This window comes from Populus nigra, chromosome 9 (genome assembly GCF_951802175.1).
Source record: "Populus nigra chromosome 9, ddPopNigr1.1, whole genome shotgun sequence".
In the NCBI taxonomy this organism is placed as follows: Eukaryota; Viridiplantae; Streptophyta; class Magnoliopsida; order Malpighiales; family Salicaceae; genus Populus; species Populus nigra.
In genome coordinates this window covers 4,872,255-4,887,488 of record NC_084860.1, presented here as the reverse complement: position 1 = coordinate 4,887,488, position 15,234 = coordinate 4,872,255, and the positions used below count along the sequence as shown (strand labels likewise).

The 15,234-nt window shown below is 32.9% G+C and overlaps 3 protein-coding genes across 3 annotated transcripts; all 3 read left to right on the top strand.

The window, feature by feature from the left end:
* The first annotated feature begins 5,475 nt into the window (after window positions 1–5,475).
* Window positions 5,476–6,972, top strand: LOC133703962 (trans-resveratrol di-O-methyltransferase-like). The gene is made up of 2 exons (XM_062128710.1): window positions 5,476–6,371; window positions 6,503–6,972. Exons 1-2 carry the CDS (start codon window positions 5,547–5,549, stop codon window positions 6,803–6,805), a joined length of 1,128 nt encoding a protein of 375 aa, XP_061984694.1. The 5' UTR covers window positions 5,476–5,546; the 3' UTR covers window positions 6,806–6,972.
* Window positions 6,973–8,588: 1,616 nt separating this feature from the next.
* On the top strand, window positions 8,589–10,400 carry LOC133703839 (trans-resveratrol di-O-methyltransferase-like). The gene is made up of 2 exons (XM_062128538.1): window positions 8,589–9,674; window positions 9,840–10,400. Exons 1-2 carry the CDS (start codon window positions 8,901–8,903, stop codon window positions 10,140–10,142), a joined length of 1,077 nt encoding a protein of 358 aa, XP_061984522.1. The 5' UTR covers window positions 8,589–8,900; the 3' UTR covers window positions 10,143–10,400.
* Window positions 10,401–10,967: 567 nt separating this feature from the next.
* LOC133703973 (uncharacterized) lies at window positions 10,968–12,345 on the top strand. The gene is made up of 2 exons (XM_062128725.1): window positions 10,968–11,335; window positions 11,412–12,345. The coding sequence occupies exons 1-2, from the start codon at window positions 11,159–11,161 to the stop codon at window positions 11,961–11,963; spliced, it is 729 nt and encodes a 242-aa protein (XP_061984709.1). The 5' UTR covers window positions 10,968–11,158; the 3' UTR covers window positions 11,964–12,345.
* Window positions 12,346–15,234: the final 2,889 nt, after the last annotated feature.

Here is a 15,234-nt window from a genome sequence, read left to right as displayed (position 1 = left end):
TATCCATAAGACCATTTTTGTTTTTTTTCTTATGATACTTCTTCTCGAGGGTTTATTTACTACCCTCCCGTGTCTTTCACACGAAAAAGAAAAAAAGAAAAGGGTTCCTGAAAGAACTGTGAAAAAGAAAGAGGGGGGTTACTGAAGGATCCAGAGTAGTATAGTTTTGAAATTTGGCTCGGCCCGCCAGGCCTGAAACTGGAGCTGGGCTATGTGAAAAAGGGAAGACAATATAAAGGGTGGAAAAAAGAATAAAAGACAGATTCGGGTTAGGGAAATTAAAAAATTAAAAAAAAAAAAAAGGCAGCAAGATAGATTCGCTTCTTCTTCTTCTTCCTTCTTTTTTTTTTGTCATTTGTGTTTTGAGATGTTGAATTTTCCTAGGTTAATGAACGAGGGAAAAAAAAAGAATAAAAAAACAAATGATAAAATCAGCTGACCATAGAAGACAGCACCTGTGATTCCAAAATAAACAACCTCAAATAGTAATCAGCAATGGAAGAAAAACAAAGACAAAGTCAAGATCATCTAAAAATAGACGACAGAAAAGTCAACAAAATACTATGGAAACACAGAGAAAGCTCAACACATTCGGAGGAAGAAAAAACGAGTTTTAGAGGCTGTAGAAACCTTAGACCAGGCCACAATCATGGAGAAGAAGACCATATGTATAAACCTAAACCCATACAGCCCTATACGAATGGCTGCAAAGCAAGGAGCATGTGATAAAAAGAGTAGGTAATGCAAATATAATTAGAAAAAGTCAACACAGAAGCAACCAAGAACAAAACAAAGAGCAAAAACATATTGTAAAGGGTGGTGGGTCAGTAAAAGCAGACATGGGGGAAAATAGGTTGTAAGAAGAAAAGGGAAAAGGCATTCCTTAAAAAAAATAGTAACAAAGCCACATGATGCTGAAGGAAATGGACAAACCTGTAACAAAAATTAGACAGGAATCAAGATCTTAGACTGATGGGAAACTCATAAATCATTAACTAGAAAAAACACCAACCAAAAGAGGAGGGGAAGAACAAGCTGCACAAGAAGAAGCAGGAGGAATCTTACATCAAGATGGAAACTTGTTTCAACCTCATTAAGTAACTAACCAAAAAGAACATCCAATTGTTGAGGTAAAATAAAGGACTGTATACTTTGATACCCAATGATCCCAAAGAAACAAGTTACAGAACAAAAACAGTTCTCTCCTAGCTTTAGCTGTTGTGAGGTAATAGCGGTCATGACAAGAAAATATAGACAACCAACATTGATGGCAGCTTTTCAGTGAAGATTTGCTGTGTTTTGATCGAATAAACTACAAATGGAGAGGGGATCTTTACTTTCAAACAAATCCAATGCTTCTTTTGGCTAGCTATTCAGAATAAACTCAACATAAAGAGTTTCTTATTTCATCGCTGTTAGTGCTGGAGACTCAAGCAACTTGCAACTTTTGTGGTATAGCTATTAAGAACACTGACCATCTTTTCATTCATTGCAATTTTGTTTGGAATATTTGGATGAGAATTCTATATTGGTGGGGAATTTTGTTTTCCTAGGTGTTCGGATGACATGTTGTATCAATGGTTTGCGTTAATTACTAAAAATTAAAAAAAAAATTTGAAAGCTTTTATTCTTTTACACAACCTGAAGTATATGACTAGTCCGAAATAATATTGTTTTTCAAGAAGATACTGCAAATCTTGGTTCATGTTTCTTTTACTGGTTAAAGTCTTATAATTACTGATTCGTATATTTAGGATCTGATCTTTTAATCAATGCAGATGATATTAATTAAATTTTTAAACAAACTAATGTAGGATTTACTAATGTTGTTTTTTATTTGTTTTGTCTGTTTTTCTTCTTCATATCTCAATGTAAGTTTTTTTTATTTTTATTTTTATGATTACTGTCTAAATAGCTATGTTTTTAATAAAATCGATGATTACGGAGAAGAGAACATTATAAGGGTTTGGTTGGCTTGTTCTTCCTGGAGAAGAGAACATTATTATTTAAAAAGTGGAGAAAGCTTTATGTTAAAACATTGTGCAAGAATATGTTTTAGGAATAGATATTTTTATTGGAGATATGGAAACCCATTCAGAGACATTGAGAATTCAATGAACAATGTTAACGGTCGATGTCTATTGTCTTGGCGTACTTATCTTTTCTTGATATTTTTTCTTGAAAAAAACGTTTATAATGTTATCAATAGACTAAAATTAACATTTAGAGAGTAAGAAAATCATAATTTTAAATTAAAAAGAAAAGATAGCACAAAATTTAAAATAAATTAAAAACTCAAAATATAAAATAACAAAATTAACTCAAATAATACCCGTCAAAACCGACCTAATTGGAGGGTGTTTTACAACTCGATTGATTACAACCCTTCTTATAAAATTAAAAGTTATGAATTTTTTTCATCAGCCTATTCATTTAGTGCTTAATTAGACTTAGAGTTTGTTTGTTTAAACGGTTGCGGCCATGTTTTAAGTAAATCGCAGATTTAAGCCGTTTGGTAAAGTAAAAAACAAAATTTACTGTTCATGGGCCCCATTGATTACTGCGTCTGCAACGCAGGGGGAGAAGAAGCAGCTCCAAGCTGCTTTTTACAGCACAATAACCAGAGGCGCACAACTTTCTTCTTCTAGTAACCAGAGTCGCACAACTTTCTTCTTCTTTTGCACTTCCATGTCTCCACTGTTCACGTGAACAGTGGAGAAATGAAAGTGCAGAAGAAGAAGAAGAAGGAGAATGAGGGGCTGGGAAAAACAGGAAAATAGTAGCTAGCTTTGTCACCCAACTCTAGCATACAGATACGGAGGAACAGAACAGAGGAATAGCTTGAGAAGAGAAGGAGCAGAACAGAGAAATAGCTAGAAAAGTGCTCGACTTTCATCTTCATTCCCTCCTGCTTTGCTTTTATCAACATTACACTGTTCAAGTGAATTTTAATTCACTTGAACAGTGTAGCAACACGCGTGAATTTAGTACACGCGTGTTGCTTTGCCCAGCCGGGTCACTGGCTTGGGCCAGTGATCGGGCCGGGCCGGTTAAATATAGCCCATTCCATATGGGTCGGACCGGGTCCGATCCAAACCTAAATTCATTGACTCGGGTCCGTCCCAAACCTAAATGCATTGAACCGGATGAATTAATTCATGGGTTACTGTTCTATTTATGTGAACCGTGTTCATTGAACCGCTCCGACCGAAAAAAAATTAATTTTTTTAAAATTGTGTTTTACTCAAAAAATTAATGTTTAATATTATTTAATAACACTATATAAATTGGAAGGAGGTTGCATGATGATTTAGCATTTGTGGAATTTGATCGCAATTCCAATTTTGTTTCTGATGATATTTTACCTGATTTTGTTACACGCTCAAAAAACCATGAAAATTATAGTCCTTATCGGATGAATTTCATATGTAATGAAATTATAGATAAGTTAATAGAACAATTAAAAATATTTGATATAAAATATGATTTATTTAATGATGTAATAGTGGTAGTTAAATCTATAATATTTAAATTAAAAACCATCAATATATATATATATAACCTCAATTTGAAAAGCATTTTTTTAACCAAACACATTAAACTACTTTTTGTTCAATCTCAATTTCAACCACAGTTTTAACCAAACATATATTTTTTCAAACCAATTTCAACTAAAAGTACTTTTTATAAAACAATTTTTTTCAAACCACAACCACAATAGCTACCACAATACCAAACACACTCTTAGACTTAATAGTTTAGAAACGAAAGATGAGTCTGCAAAGCCTACAAATAACAAATCCATAACTCACTGCTCAGGCCTATAATATTTTATACCTACTTAATGTGGTTGCGATTATTTTTCAAAGTATTTTTTACTTAAAAATCAAAATAATATATATTTTTTATTTTTAAAAAAATATTTTTAACATTAACACATCAAAATGATCTGAAAATATATAAAAAAATTAATTTAAAACCAAGAAAAAAATTTTAAATTTTTTCAAAAATATTTTTAAAATACAAAAATAAACAGGTTTACACTTGGTCTAAGTTAGCTTTTGGTCACCACTTTATTACCCCTTTTTCTATTAATTACTAATAATAAACCACTAATCTATCACACAAACTTGTTTAAAAGTAGAATAATGCTAAAGAAAAAGCGAAAACACACAATCTATGCATAGTGACTACTTGAATTGTCCCATTTGAATATTTCGTGCTTCTGTAATTTGCTTGATTAATATTAAACGCAAGAGTTTACCTCAATAGAAAAGGAGCATAATATTTTTTATAAATAAATATTGCTTGAGTCCTTGTTTTACTTACGGAGGAAGAAAGACAAATTCAAAGTACACGATCGATAGGAAACCCATGCACCCATCACATCGTAGAAGCACATATTTTCAAAGTTTTTTCTTTTGCTCGCATGTTTCGGAAAGGTATTCTTCTTACGAAATGACTGGGATTCAAGAAAGCAACGGTCAAGTTGGCCCTAAAACCATGCAGGAAAAGTCCCGAAATCAGTCGGTGGAGACATAGACACGCTTGTGTATGAAAGTGTGCATAAATAGTCAGACAAGAATTTGATAAAATATGCAGTGCCAAGTTTGTGTAAGAAATGGTTTATTGATTGATATTAATATTTTTTTTAATCAACAAGTAAGAAATGGCTAAAAAAACGACTGGAGTATGTTATATATTTCATATATCAATGGTTATAAAATAATATAAATAAAGACCTTATTTAACAGTTTCAATTATTAAATTAAAATAATTTTTTAATATAGTATTAGAGTTTTGATGGCTAAACAGTCACAATTTTAAATCATAATATTTTTATTTGTTTAATAAAAATTAAATATAAGATAGTGTAAATATATATAAGTTTCAAGTTTAAAAAATTTTTATTTAAAAAAATATATTAAAAAATAATATAAATCAAATATTTTATTTTATTTAACAATTTAAATTATTAAATATTTAAATGGTTGTTTGAAATTAATATTTGACATTAATTGTGACTTCTATGTAGTCAGATGTTCTGTTGAAGCATGACCATCGTAACGTTTTTCAAGCTACCAAGCAGGTCCCAAGCAACTACAATTGAAAAGGACAGGAATCAATGGAATAGCTAGGTTCCCCGTTTGAAAGTTACAACGACGACACATTTGAAGTCATGAGTCATGACAAGCATCAAAGTTCCTCTGTATGCATGCTTTGAGACATTTCATTTTTCAATGGTCTTTGGCTGTAATTCGTTGTTCTTTATAATTTTAGTTTCTCTTGACTTGTGATTCAAAACCTGATCATCTAGGAACGAAGACTCACTATTATATCCAATGACAAGGACATTCTTTCCGTGTAGGTTCATCCTGTGTAGGTGACCAAGTTATTGACTCTACTTTTTTCAACATTGTACGTGTAGTCAAGTAAATGATGTGGGCTAGCTGATCACCTTAAATAGGGTGATCAGATTTCCCGATGCTATCAAGATTCTTACCACCATACAGAGGAAAGGAGAATTCTTTCACCTCAAAGGCATAATGGTGCAAGACACATTTGTTAGGAGTGAAGGGATTTGCGATGTTATTGATCCCATTCAAGAGCAGAAAGCAACTGAGTTGTTTCAAGCTCAAACTCATTTGTATGGCCAAATGTTCAATTACATAAATTCCATGTCACTAGTGTGTGCAGCTCAGCTGGGCATACCAGACATAATCCACAACCATGGCAGGCCCATCACTCTACCTGAAATGGTTTCAGCACTTCACATTCCACCAAACAAAACTAGTTGCATATACCGGCTCATGCGCATGTTGGTGCACTCAGGCTTCTTTGCCACCACAAAAGCTGTTATTGGTCAAGGAGGAGGAGGAGGAGGAGAAGAAGCCTATGTTCTGACACCACCTTCCCAGCTACTTGTCAAAGATAACACCAATTGCTTGTCACCGTTTATGTCATTGATTAATCCAGCATTTGTGACACCATGGCATTCCTTGGCAGATTGGTTTCGAGGGAGTGAGCCAACTGCATATAAGCAGGCATATGGAATGGCGTTTTGGGAGTACAATAACCAAAATCCTGAACTCAATGGCCTTTTTAATGCAGCAATGGCCTGTGATTCTCAGATGATGAACTTGGTTATTAGAGACTGTAAGCCAATTTTTGAGGGGTTGGATTCAATGGTTGATGTAGGAGGAGGTACTGGATCACTTGCCAGGATCATATCCGAGACATTCCCTCATATGAATTGCACAGTACTTGAGATTCCACAAGTCACTGCCAACTTGGAAGGCACTGAGAACTTGAAATATGTTGGAGGAGATATGTTTCAGCATATCCCTTCTGCAGATGCCGTCTTACTTAAGGTATATGCTGCTCTCTGCACTCAAACACTACTCTTCCATCTATGAATTTGATTATTGGAATATGTTATATTATATTGCATAAACATTTAAATGTAGCCAACGTTCTCAGTCGGCTCATCAATTTTTGGCAGTTAATTTTTCATGGTTGGAGTGATGAGGATTGCGTGAAGATACTGAAGAAATGCAAAGATGCTATTTCAAGCAAAGAAAAGGGAGGAAAGGTGATTATCGTAGACGTGGTGATAAATGAGAAGAAAGATGAGCATGAATTAACCGAAACAAAGCTCCTTTTTGACATGCTGATGATGGTAGTGGCTGCTGGAAAAGAGAGAAGTGTCGAAGAATGGGAAAGGCTGTTCTTGGAGGCTGGTTTCAGTCACTACAAGATTACATCCTTATTTGGTCTCAGGTCCCTAATTGAAGTTTATCCTTAGGCCGAAGAAACTATGTATTGTAAACTATATAGCTAGTATGATTGCTGAATAAATTTATGTATCCTGCATGAGAAGTTGTTGTGATGGCACACGTCCAAGCACCAACCTTCTATGTTGATTAATTAAGCATTAATTCAAGGATTAATCGTATCACTCAAACTTGAGCTTGCAAGGCTTGTTCATGGTATTAAGAATTATGTATGACTCTGGCATTAAATTATAATGACCCACCTAAAACTTAAAGGGAAATGATTTTAATAGTAACACTGTCCTGTTAATGAATGGCGGAGGAATTCAGTGTAAAAATATGTTATTGGAAAATATTTTTAAATTTTTTATTGAAGTAAAATATTTCATTGAAAAATTGATCTATGTTGTAGTCCATATTTAAACTTAATTAATTTATTAGAAAATATTTTTAGTTTATAAAGTTTTATATAATATTTTATAAATAATAATTCACTTATAATATCATAAAATTAATTCAACCATCATCTCTATCTCACCAACACATCTTCTTTTATTATTACCATGACCACCTCACAACCATCTCTTCCCTCATCACAGCCATATCACCGTACCTCATCCTCCTATGCCACTATAATCACTCTGCGACCACCTCGCCGCCTCCATCACAATAATTATTTTATCACTATTTTTTTTCACTAACACCACAATGATCACTTCACCATCTTCTTTATCATTATCGACATATTACAATTATCATGGTTGTTATGTCATTATTACCATTACTTCTATTATTATTCTTGGTGGCACCATCTTAAATTTTTAAAATAAAAAAACATAATAAAGAATATATTGTCGTTTATAGAAAAATATACTGGTATTTAGCTGTCTCGTATGTCACAAATAGTAAGATGCTGTTATGTCAGAGGAAAAGGCCAGCATTGTGTCCATTGCTTCTCTTTAATGTATTCTGACTAACCCCACAACAGAAACTTTTACCATTAAAAACACAGTTAGCCAAAGATTTTTGTCTTTAGTCCCGATCTGGTTAGCTAAAGAGAATAAAATAGACGTATCCAATGGCCTTGAACTTATCATGAAAGTTCAAAGAGGGGATGCCACAATGGGTAGATGAACATTAGACTTAACGGGGTGGTGAAATGAGTGAAATTCAAGTTTCTTTTTAGATCTGCAACGAAACTGAGTGCAGGCCAGTTTCCTATTTGGAGATTACAAAGAATTATCCTCAAAATACAAAACGTCATCGAGAATTTTGGGACTCAACTCAATGCTAGTCAACCTAGTGCAACTCTGAATATATTTTCCACCGAACATCTGTAATTTTGTTTCCTCGGTTACTTGGTCCAGGACTAATCCTTTGTTGCATCTCAGAAGATATCATCATCAATGCGAAATGGGACTCCACACCACACGCCCCACGCTACAAGTAACGTTTGTAGTCAAATCCTGCAGCTCTAAGAAATCAACAAAATCATGGAAACTCCAATATTTGAATAAAGAAACGTTCTCGACCAATTCTTAATGTATAACTACTAACACGAAAGTTGGTGAAAAACATGGCTTGTTGAATGATTATTCCTTGTTTTTTATTCTTGCTTGCGTCTTGATTGAAGCCAAGTTATCAAATAAAACCTATTTATTTGAAGCCTAAATTGTGGACTTTGCAAAACACGTTTTCTACGGGAACTATAAGATTGTGGTCTTGTTACGTCTATCACAAGTGATTCTTCCTGAGAAGAGATTTTATTAACATCCTTTATATATTTAGACTGATAAAAATACTAGATCAAGGGAACAAGAAATTAACTCCATGATTTCAGTCTTTGATCTGGTCAGTCAATAGAGCCATTTCTTAAGCTCAACCTACCCTTTGTTTTCTACTTTTTCCTTTTTCTACGCCTATTTTTTTAAACTACCTAGCAATATCCAACTGTCAAGTTAGTTTAGCGGTCTTAATTGTTCAAGTAGTAGTTTCTGACACAATGAAATTTCCTCGTTAGCCATCATCCACGTGATGCACAGTGCAAGAGTACTCAAGACTGCATTATAAGAACCAACCGCGTCAGAATGTTTTGAGAGCAAATAAGGTAGAGACCTGCAAACAAAGATGGATGTAGATCAAGGGCATGGAGTCAGTGAGATGTTTAAGGCTCAATGCCACCTTTATAAACATATCTACTACTTCATAGAATCAATGTCACTAAAATGTGCTGTTCAGCTTGGCATACCTGATGTGATCCAAAAAAATTACCAGCCCATTACCCTTCAACAGTTGGTTTCAGCCCTAAATTTTCCTGAATCAAAAGCAAATTTCCTGCAGCGCCTTATGCGCGTACTGGTGCATTCCGGTTTCTTTGATACAATCAAAATCCATGATAACCAAGAAGAAGTCGAAGAAGGTTATGTTCTCACTTCTTCTTCTAAGCTCCTGCTCAAAGATAGCCCCACCAGCCTGTCCCCAGTTGTTCTCACAATGCTAGATCCTGTGTTGATGAATCCATGGTTTTCTCTAGGCGAGTGGATCCAAGGTAAGGAGCGCACACCATTTGAAACTTACCATAGAATGAGCTTTGGGGAATATGGGAAGAGAAACTTCAAATTTATCAACAACTTGAATGAAGGAATGGCTAGTGATTCCAAATTGGTGAGTTTGGTTGTTAAAGAGCATAAGGAAATTTTCGAGTCAGTGGATTCATTGGTTGATGTAGGGGGTGGCACCGGAACTCTTGCTAGGAGCATAGCTGATGCATACCCCCATATGAAATGCACAGTCTTGGACCTCCCACAAGTTGTTGCCAACTTGCCAGAAAGTGAAAACTTGAAATTTGTTGGAGGTGACATGTTCAAGTCCATCCCTTCTGCAGATGCAATTATCATCAAGGTATAATAAATGCCAGTTTTTTCTATGTCATTATTTGGTTCTCATTAATTGAGAATATTGAAGCTTGAAAATATTCTGATGGTATAAAGTTTTTGAAAGACAAGTGGGGAAATTAAAAACGTTCTCATCTCTTCAGTTTTATTCTTGAAATTGAACTCTTTGCAGTCTGTTTTGCTTAACTGGAGTGATGAGGACTGCATAAAGATATTGAAGCGATGCAGAGAAGCAATCCCATGCGAAGATGATGGAGGAAAGCTTGTGCTCGTAGAAATGGTGATTAACGACCAGAAAGATGAACAGGAACTGACCAAAACAAGGCTCTTTGTTGACATGGAAATGATGCTCATATGCAACGGAAGGGGAAGAAATGAGATAGAATGGAAGAAACTCTTCCTGGAGGCTGGCTTTAGTCACTACAAAATCACAGCCACTTCTGGGTTAAATTCTATTATTGAGGTGTATCCTTGAGTAGCAGTATCGAACTCGGGATTTTATTTTCTCCTTTTCTACATGAATGTGTTCTAGTTTGTGTAATTTTAGCTCTGAGATGCCATGATCTCTGTGGCCTAGGAACTTTATATCTCTGGGTTCCTACTTAATATTTACAGCACGATACAATTAATAAGGCATCCAAGATAACTTTGATAAGGCTATGTGTTACTGTCTCATTCTCAATTATTGTCACATAAACCGGAAAGCAGTGGCTAAACAGCTTTTATTTTCTTATTTGGTAAATGTTTTGTCTCATCATCTTGTCTAGCTTAAGACAATGGGAACTTTTGATGTTGCGTGTCTACAGAAATATCTACTTCTTAATCAAATTACCGCAGTTTCCTTATCTTACAAGTCACAGAATTGGAAGAGGAATGAGAAAAAATTAACAAAATTCGTTGCTGCTTATGACTTACCAAAAATACGTGACTCCATTACAGCTAACTCGCTTACATCAGTCATCCATAGAAGAAAGAAAACTGAAAATATTCTTATTAATGCCAAGATGAATTATTCCGCCAAATTCTGCATGGCTGGAAAAACAAAGATTAATTAAAGATACTGAAGAAATGATGGAGAGAAACTATGTCTAGTAGAGATGAGGGAGGGAAGCTGACCACCATAAACTTAGAGATAAATGATAAGAAACAGATGTAGATGACTAATTAAAAATTATGGCTGTGATTCTATTTTATTAGAAGATAATTAGAAAAACAAGAAAGAGTAGCTTGCCTTAATCCATTTTCTTGGAGGCCGGCTTAATTGTCCAAGACTCCAAGGCATATTGGATATCCTCTTGGCAGTTACTCTTCAACAAATAACATTTCTTTAAGCATTCTCCAACTCGTGACGCCAATGATCTGTCTACTTGGCCATGTAAGTGGGAAATAAAAGATAGCACGTTCTCATATGAAACAACATCAATAAAAGCTAGATGGATCTTTAAATTTAAACTTATATTTAAATGGAGTGGTTAAGAAATTCAAACAAGAATGTTAAGCATAGATTTCCATAAGGAGTACCTTGATTTGGTCTTAGTCCCCTGTGGGCTTCTGATCATGTTTGCCTATCATCTGTTCCTTCTTTACAGATACCACAAACATCCTGGCACTACTATCTTTGACCTAGAGAACGAGGACAAGAAACTTTGGGTTCAAAGAGTTCTGCAGGTCAGAGTCTCTCCCCTCTTGTTTCCTTCCTTGAACCAAAATTAGTTTATTTCTTATTGTTCTTTGGTGTATGCAGGGTGCTGAAAGTGATATTAACAGAGCTGTAAATGTGATTTCGAGCGACACAAACATAGCGACTTACTTAGCTACCGTCTCTTTGACTCTCAGTTCTCTTATTGGAACTTGGCTTGGAAGTAGTTCTAATAATAATATCCTTGAAAGCAAGAGAATTTATGGTGACACAAGGCCATTCACCATTTTCATCAAGAACGTATGCCTCCTCGTTTCTTTTCTCATTGCTTTTTCATGTTTTGTTCAAGCAGCAAAGAATTTGGTTCATGCAAATTATTTACTGAGCTCCCCAGACAAGAAAAGGGCAGCGAAGAAAATTGAGTTTGCGGTTAAGAAAGGAGGTGAACTTTCCTTTTTCGGGCTCAGAGCTCTTTACTTTGCTCTTAACATGCTCCTTTGGTTTTTTGGTCCAATACCCATGTTTGTTGCCTCTATTGTTATGGTGATAGTCCTGTATTACCATGACATTCATACAGTTTTATTGCATGATCTCTATTGTGAGCTACATTGTCAGAAGGCTAGGGCACAAGGCGCCAGTGGCAGCTTTAGCTATTGAGAAAGGTCACAAGCACAGGGTTTTTAGTTTAGAGTCCGAATGTTCATCCATCCCAATTGAATTGCCATAGAATCGACTTCAAGTACTGCATCAAGTACTGCAATTTGTTCATTTATATTTATCGGAACTTCAGGATCATCAATTTTGTCTACCTCATATCTTCGTTTCATCTGTATTTTCTATCTTGTTTCGTTGGTTTGGTTCCATGTAAAGCCCACCTCCAGTTTGCATATACTTCATTGGTGAATCTTTATTTTCTTGGCTTTAACAGTTGTCTTGCGTTGTTGAGCCATGTGCACATACCAGGTTCTTATGTAGTTATCGTGCATTGGTGCTTGTTGCTATTAATTGTTTCCTTATAAGATGATGTTTGTTTCCGTGACTAGGCTGTGTTTTTTTAAAAAAAAATTAAATTTATTTTATTTTAAATTATTTTTAAATATTTTTAAATTGTTTTGATATTAAAAATATATTTTTAAATAAAAAAAACTTTGAAAAACTTACTTTAAAATTGCCTTGCTATTGTAAAAGTCAGTTCCAGCAAATTGGCTATGATCAGAAATAACATTTAGAGTGTATGACAGCAGTTATAAGGATGGTTTAACTTAATCAAATATTCAAATGGCATATGCAGATAGAGAATGATATTGCCAAATAAAAGAAAATGGTTGTGTTTTAAACCATTATGATTAGACATACAATATATAAATATTGTTGGAAAATTTATTTAAAATATAGTTAATGGGTATATACGAAATCAAATTAGAAGTGGAGTACATTTATCTTTTGAGTTAAAAAATTTGTTGTGATTTAATATTTAACATAAGTTTTTTTTCAACAAAGAATATGAGTTAAACAAATTGAAGATAAATAAAAAAATTGATCTAAAAAAACCTTTAATTAACATGTTTTGAAAAAACTTAAAACCCTAGAAAAGTTTCTATCCCATGTAGAAAAAAAAAACTTTTCTAATAGTTTATTTATTGGAAAAGTTAAAATTAGATCCAAACGATATCTAAATGTTTAGAAGGCAGAGAACACCCACTCATGCCGATGCTCGTGTCTAAGTCTGGTGTAAAATATTTTATGCAAGTTTATATATATAGCATGCATGCTAGCTTAATTTTGTATGATTGCAAGTTTATTATATTTTTATTATATTACATGATTATAAACTAAATAAATATACTCACTTATATAGTTCTCTGGTAAGTTTCTCGATAATAAATATAAGTATACTCATTCATGTATTATAGCATATTTATATTATAATTATTCTATCTATACATGAGACATAAACCATTATTATTAAACTCGACTAAGTAAAAAGGACCTAACAAATTTGAAACTTGGATCCTAACAACAACCAAGTTTTTAGTTCAACTGAATATAATATTAACTTAACAAAATTCATTTTACATAACTAGATTTTTTATGATCCGATAAATTTAGCTAAACATGATACAAATCTGATTGAGTTAACTATTAAAAAAATAAATAATAAAATGTAATTGATTTGGTTTCATGAGTTAACTAAATAACTTGATAATTTAAATTCTTTTCAAGTAAATTCTTGGATCGAATAAATCATCCCTGACAAAATTAATCAGCTTGGAAAGTCCTCCACAAAAATTAATCAATGTTGTGCTACAGTTTTTCATTCTAGCTAGAAAACTTGGGTTTTTTTTTTTCAAGCAAGTCAAGAGACACGGAGTACTCTTATTTTCAACCAAATGATTCTTCACAAAACATTTCAACCTCTTTAATTGTATACAAAATACAAAGACTATGTCTCAATGTTTACCGACCGTTATTTTTATATTTAAAATTGATTAAATTATATTAGAGTAATTTTTACATAATTTAATTTAGAATTCACACTAAATAAAAAATTGAATCAGGAATGACCCTTTAATAAAATTGAAAAAATTGCATAATTGTTTTAGGGAATAATGGAGTTATAATCGTCTTAACGTGTTTGAAGTATTAATTTTAAGCCAAATCATAAATAAATAAATAAATCGCCATTAATTTGGCATCATCGAACTTCGAGATGGATTTCATGTATACGGTTTGCGTCGGCAAAAACGTGCCGAAGACATATTATTAGTTCCCATTTCTATCACGCCAAGCAATGTTTTAAATTCGAAAGTCTTTTGCTGCTGGCAGCAGGCAGTCATCGATTTTATTTTTTCCATGATTCTATTATGTACGCAAACCGCATTTCTATCCACCGACTTGCCTAATTTTGTTCCTTGAAAGTCATTTTTAGAAATTGGAAACAAAGACAAATGACTTCAATTTCCCATTCCGTAACAAGACTATGTTCGGAAAAAAATTAAAAAATTAATTTTTTTATATTTTTAGATTGTTTTAATATGTTGATTTTAAAAATAATTTTTTACAAATAAAAAATATTATTTTAATATATTTTTATATAAAAACTACTTTAAATTATAATTGCTATTACAGTTTCAAACATATTTTTGGTATAATTATATGATTAGGCCTGCATCATGCTTTTTTTTTTGCTTTAATGGGTCCTTAGTAGGATCCAATCCTCTACCACATTATTATAATAGATAATAGAATAAATTGTAGTCACTAAGATTATTCTAATCTTATTTTATTAAATGAAATTAGTTGATACTTGCAGGCTGACCATGACAAGGATGTTGACCGTACATATCTAATTGTGAATGCATCCTACACATCAGCAGCAACTACTTCCTTAGCTTCATCTAGCTACGCGGATAGAATTTCAAATTAATTTTTAATAAAAAAATACTAATATTAAGGATATATTTTATTATCATATATTTTAATTTTAAAATATAAAAAAATTATTTATATTTAATAAAATAAATTTAAAAATAATTGAATCAATCATGAAAACCACCTCATAGAAATATTTCTAAATGATGCTAAATGAATATTTATGTGGATCTCTAAGTTTTTATAATTCAAAGATTTAAGTAGTAAATTTATATAAATAATAAACAACAATGAAATAGGTAGAATATTTTAAAAATAAAAAAACTAATTCAACAATGCAACTTGTCAATATGATATATTCATGGTACAATCACTGACTCTATCACTTGATGAAGTAATAGTACTCTTGTTGGATTTGGATTTATTTTTTCTTGAATATATGGTTTCAAATAAAAAAAACCAACGAGCACAATTAAAAATTTTGACATATATTATTAAACACAAATTCAATTATTTATTAAAAATAAATAACAATTAACATACTAATCCATAATAT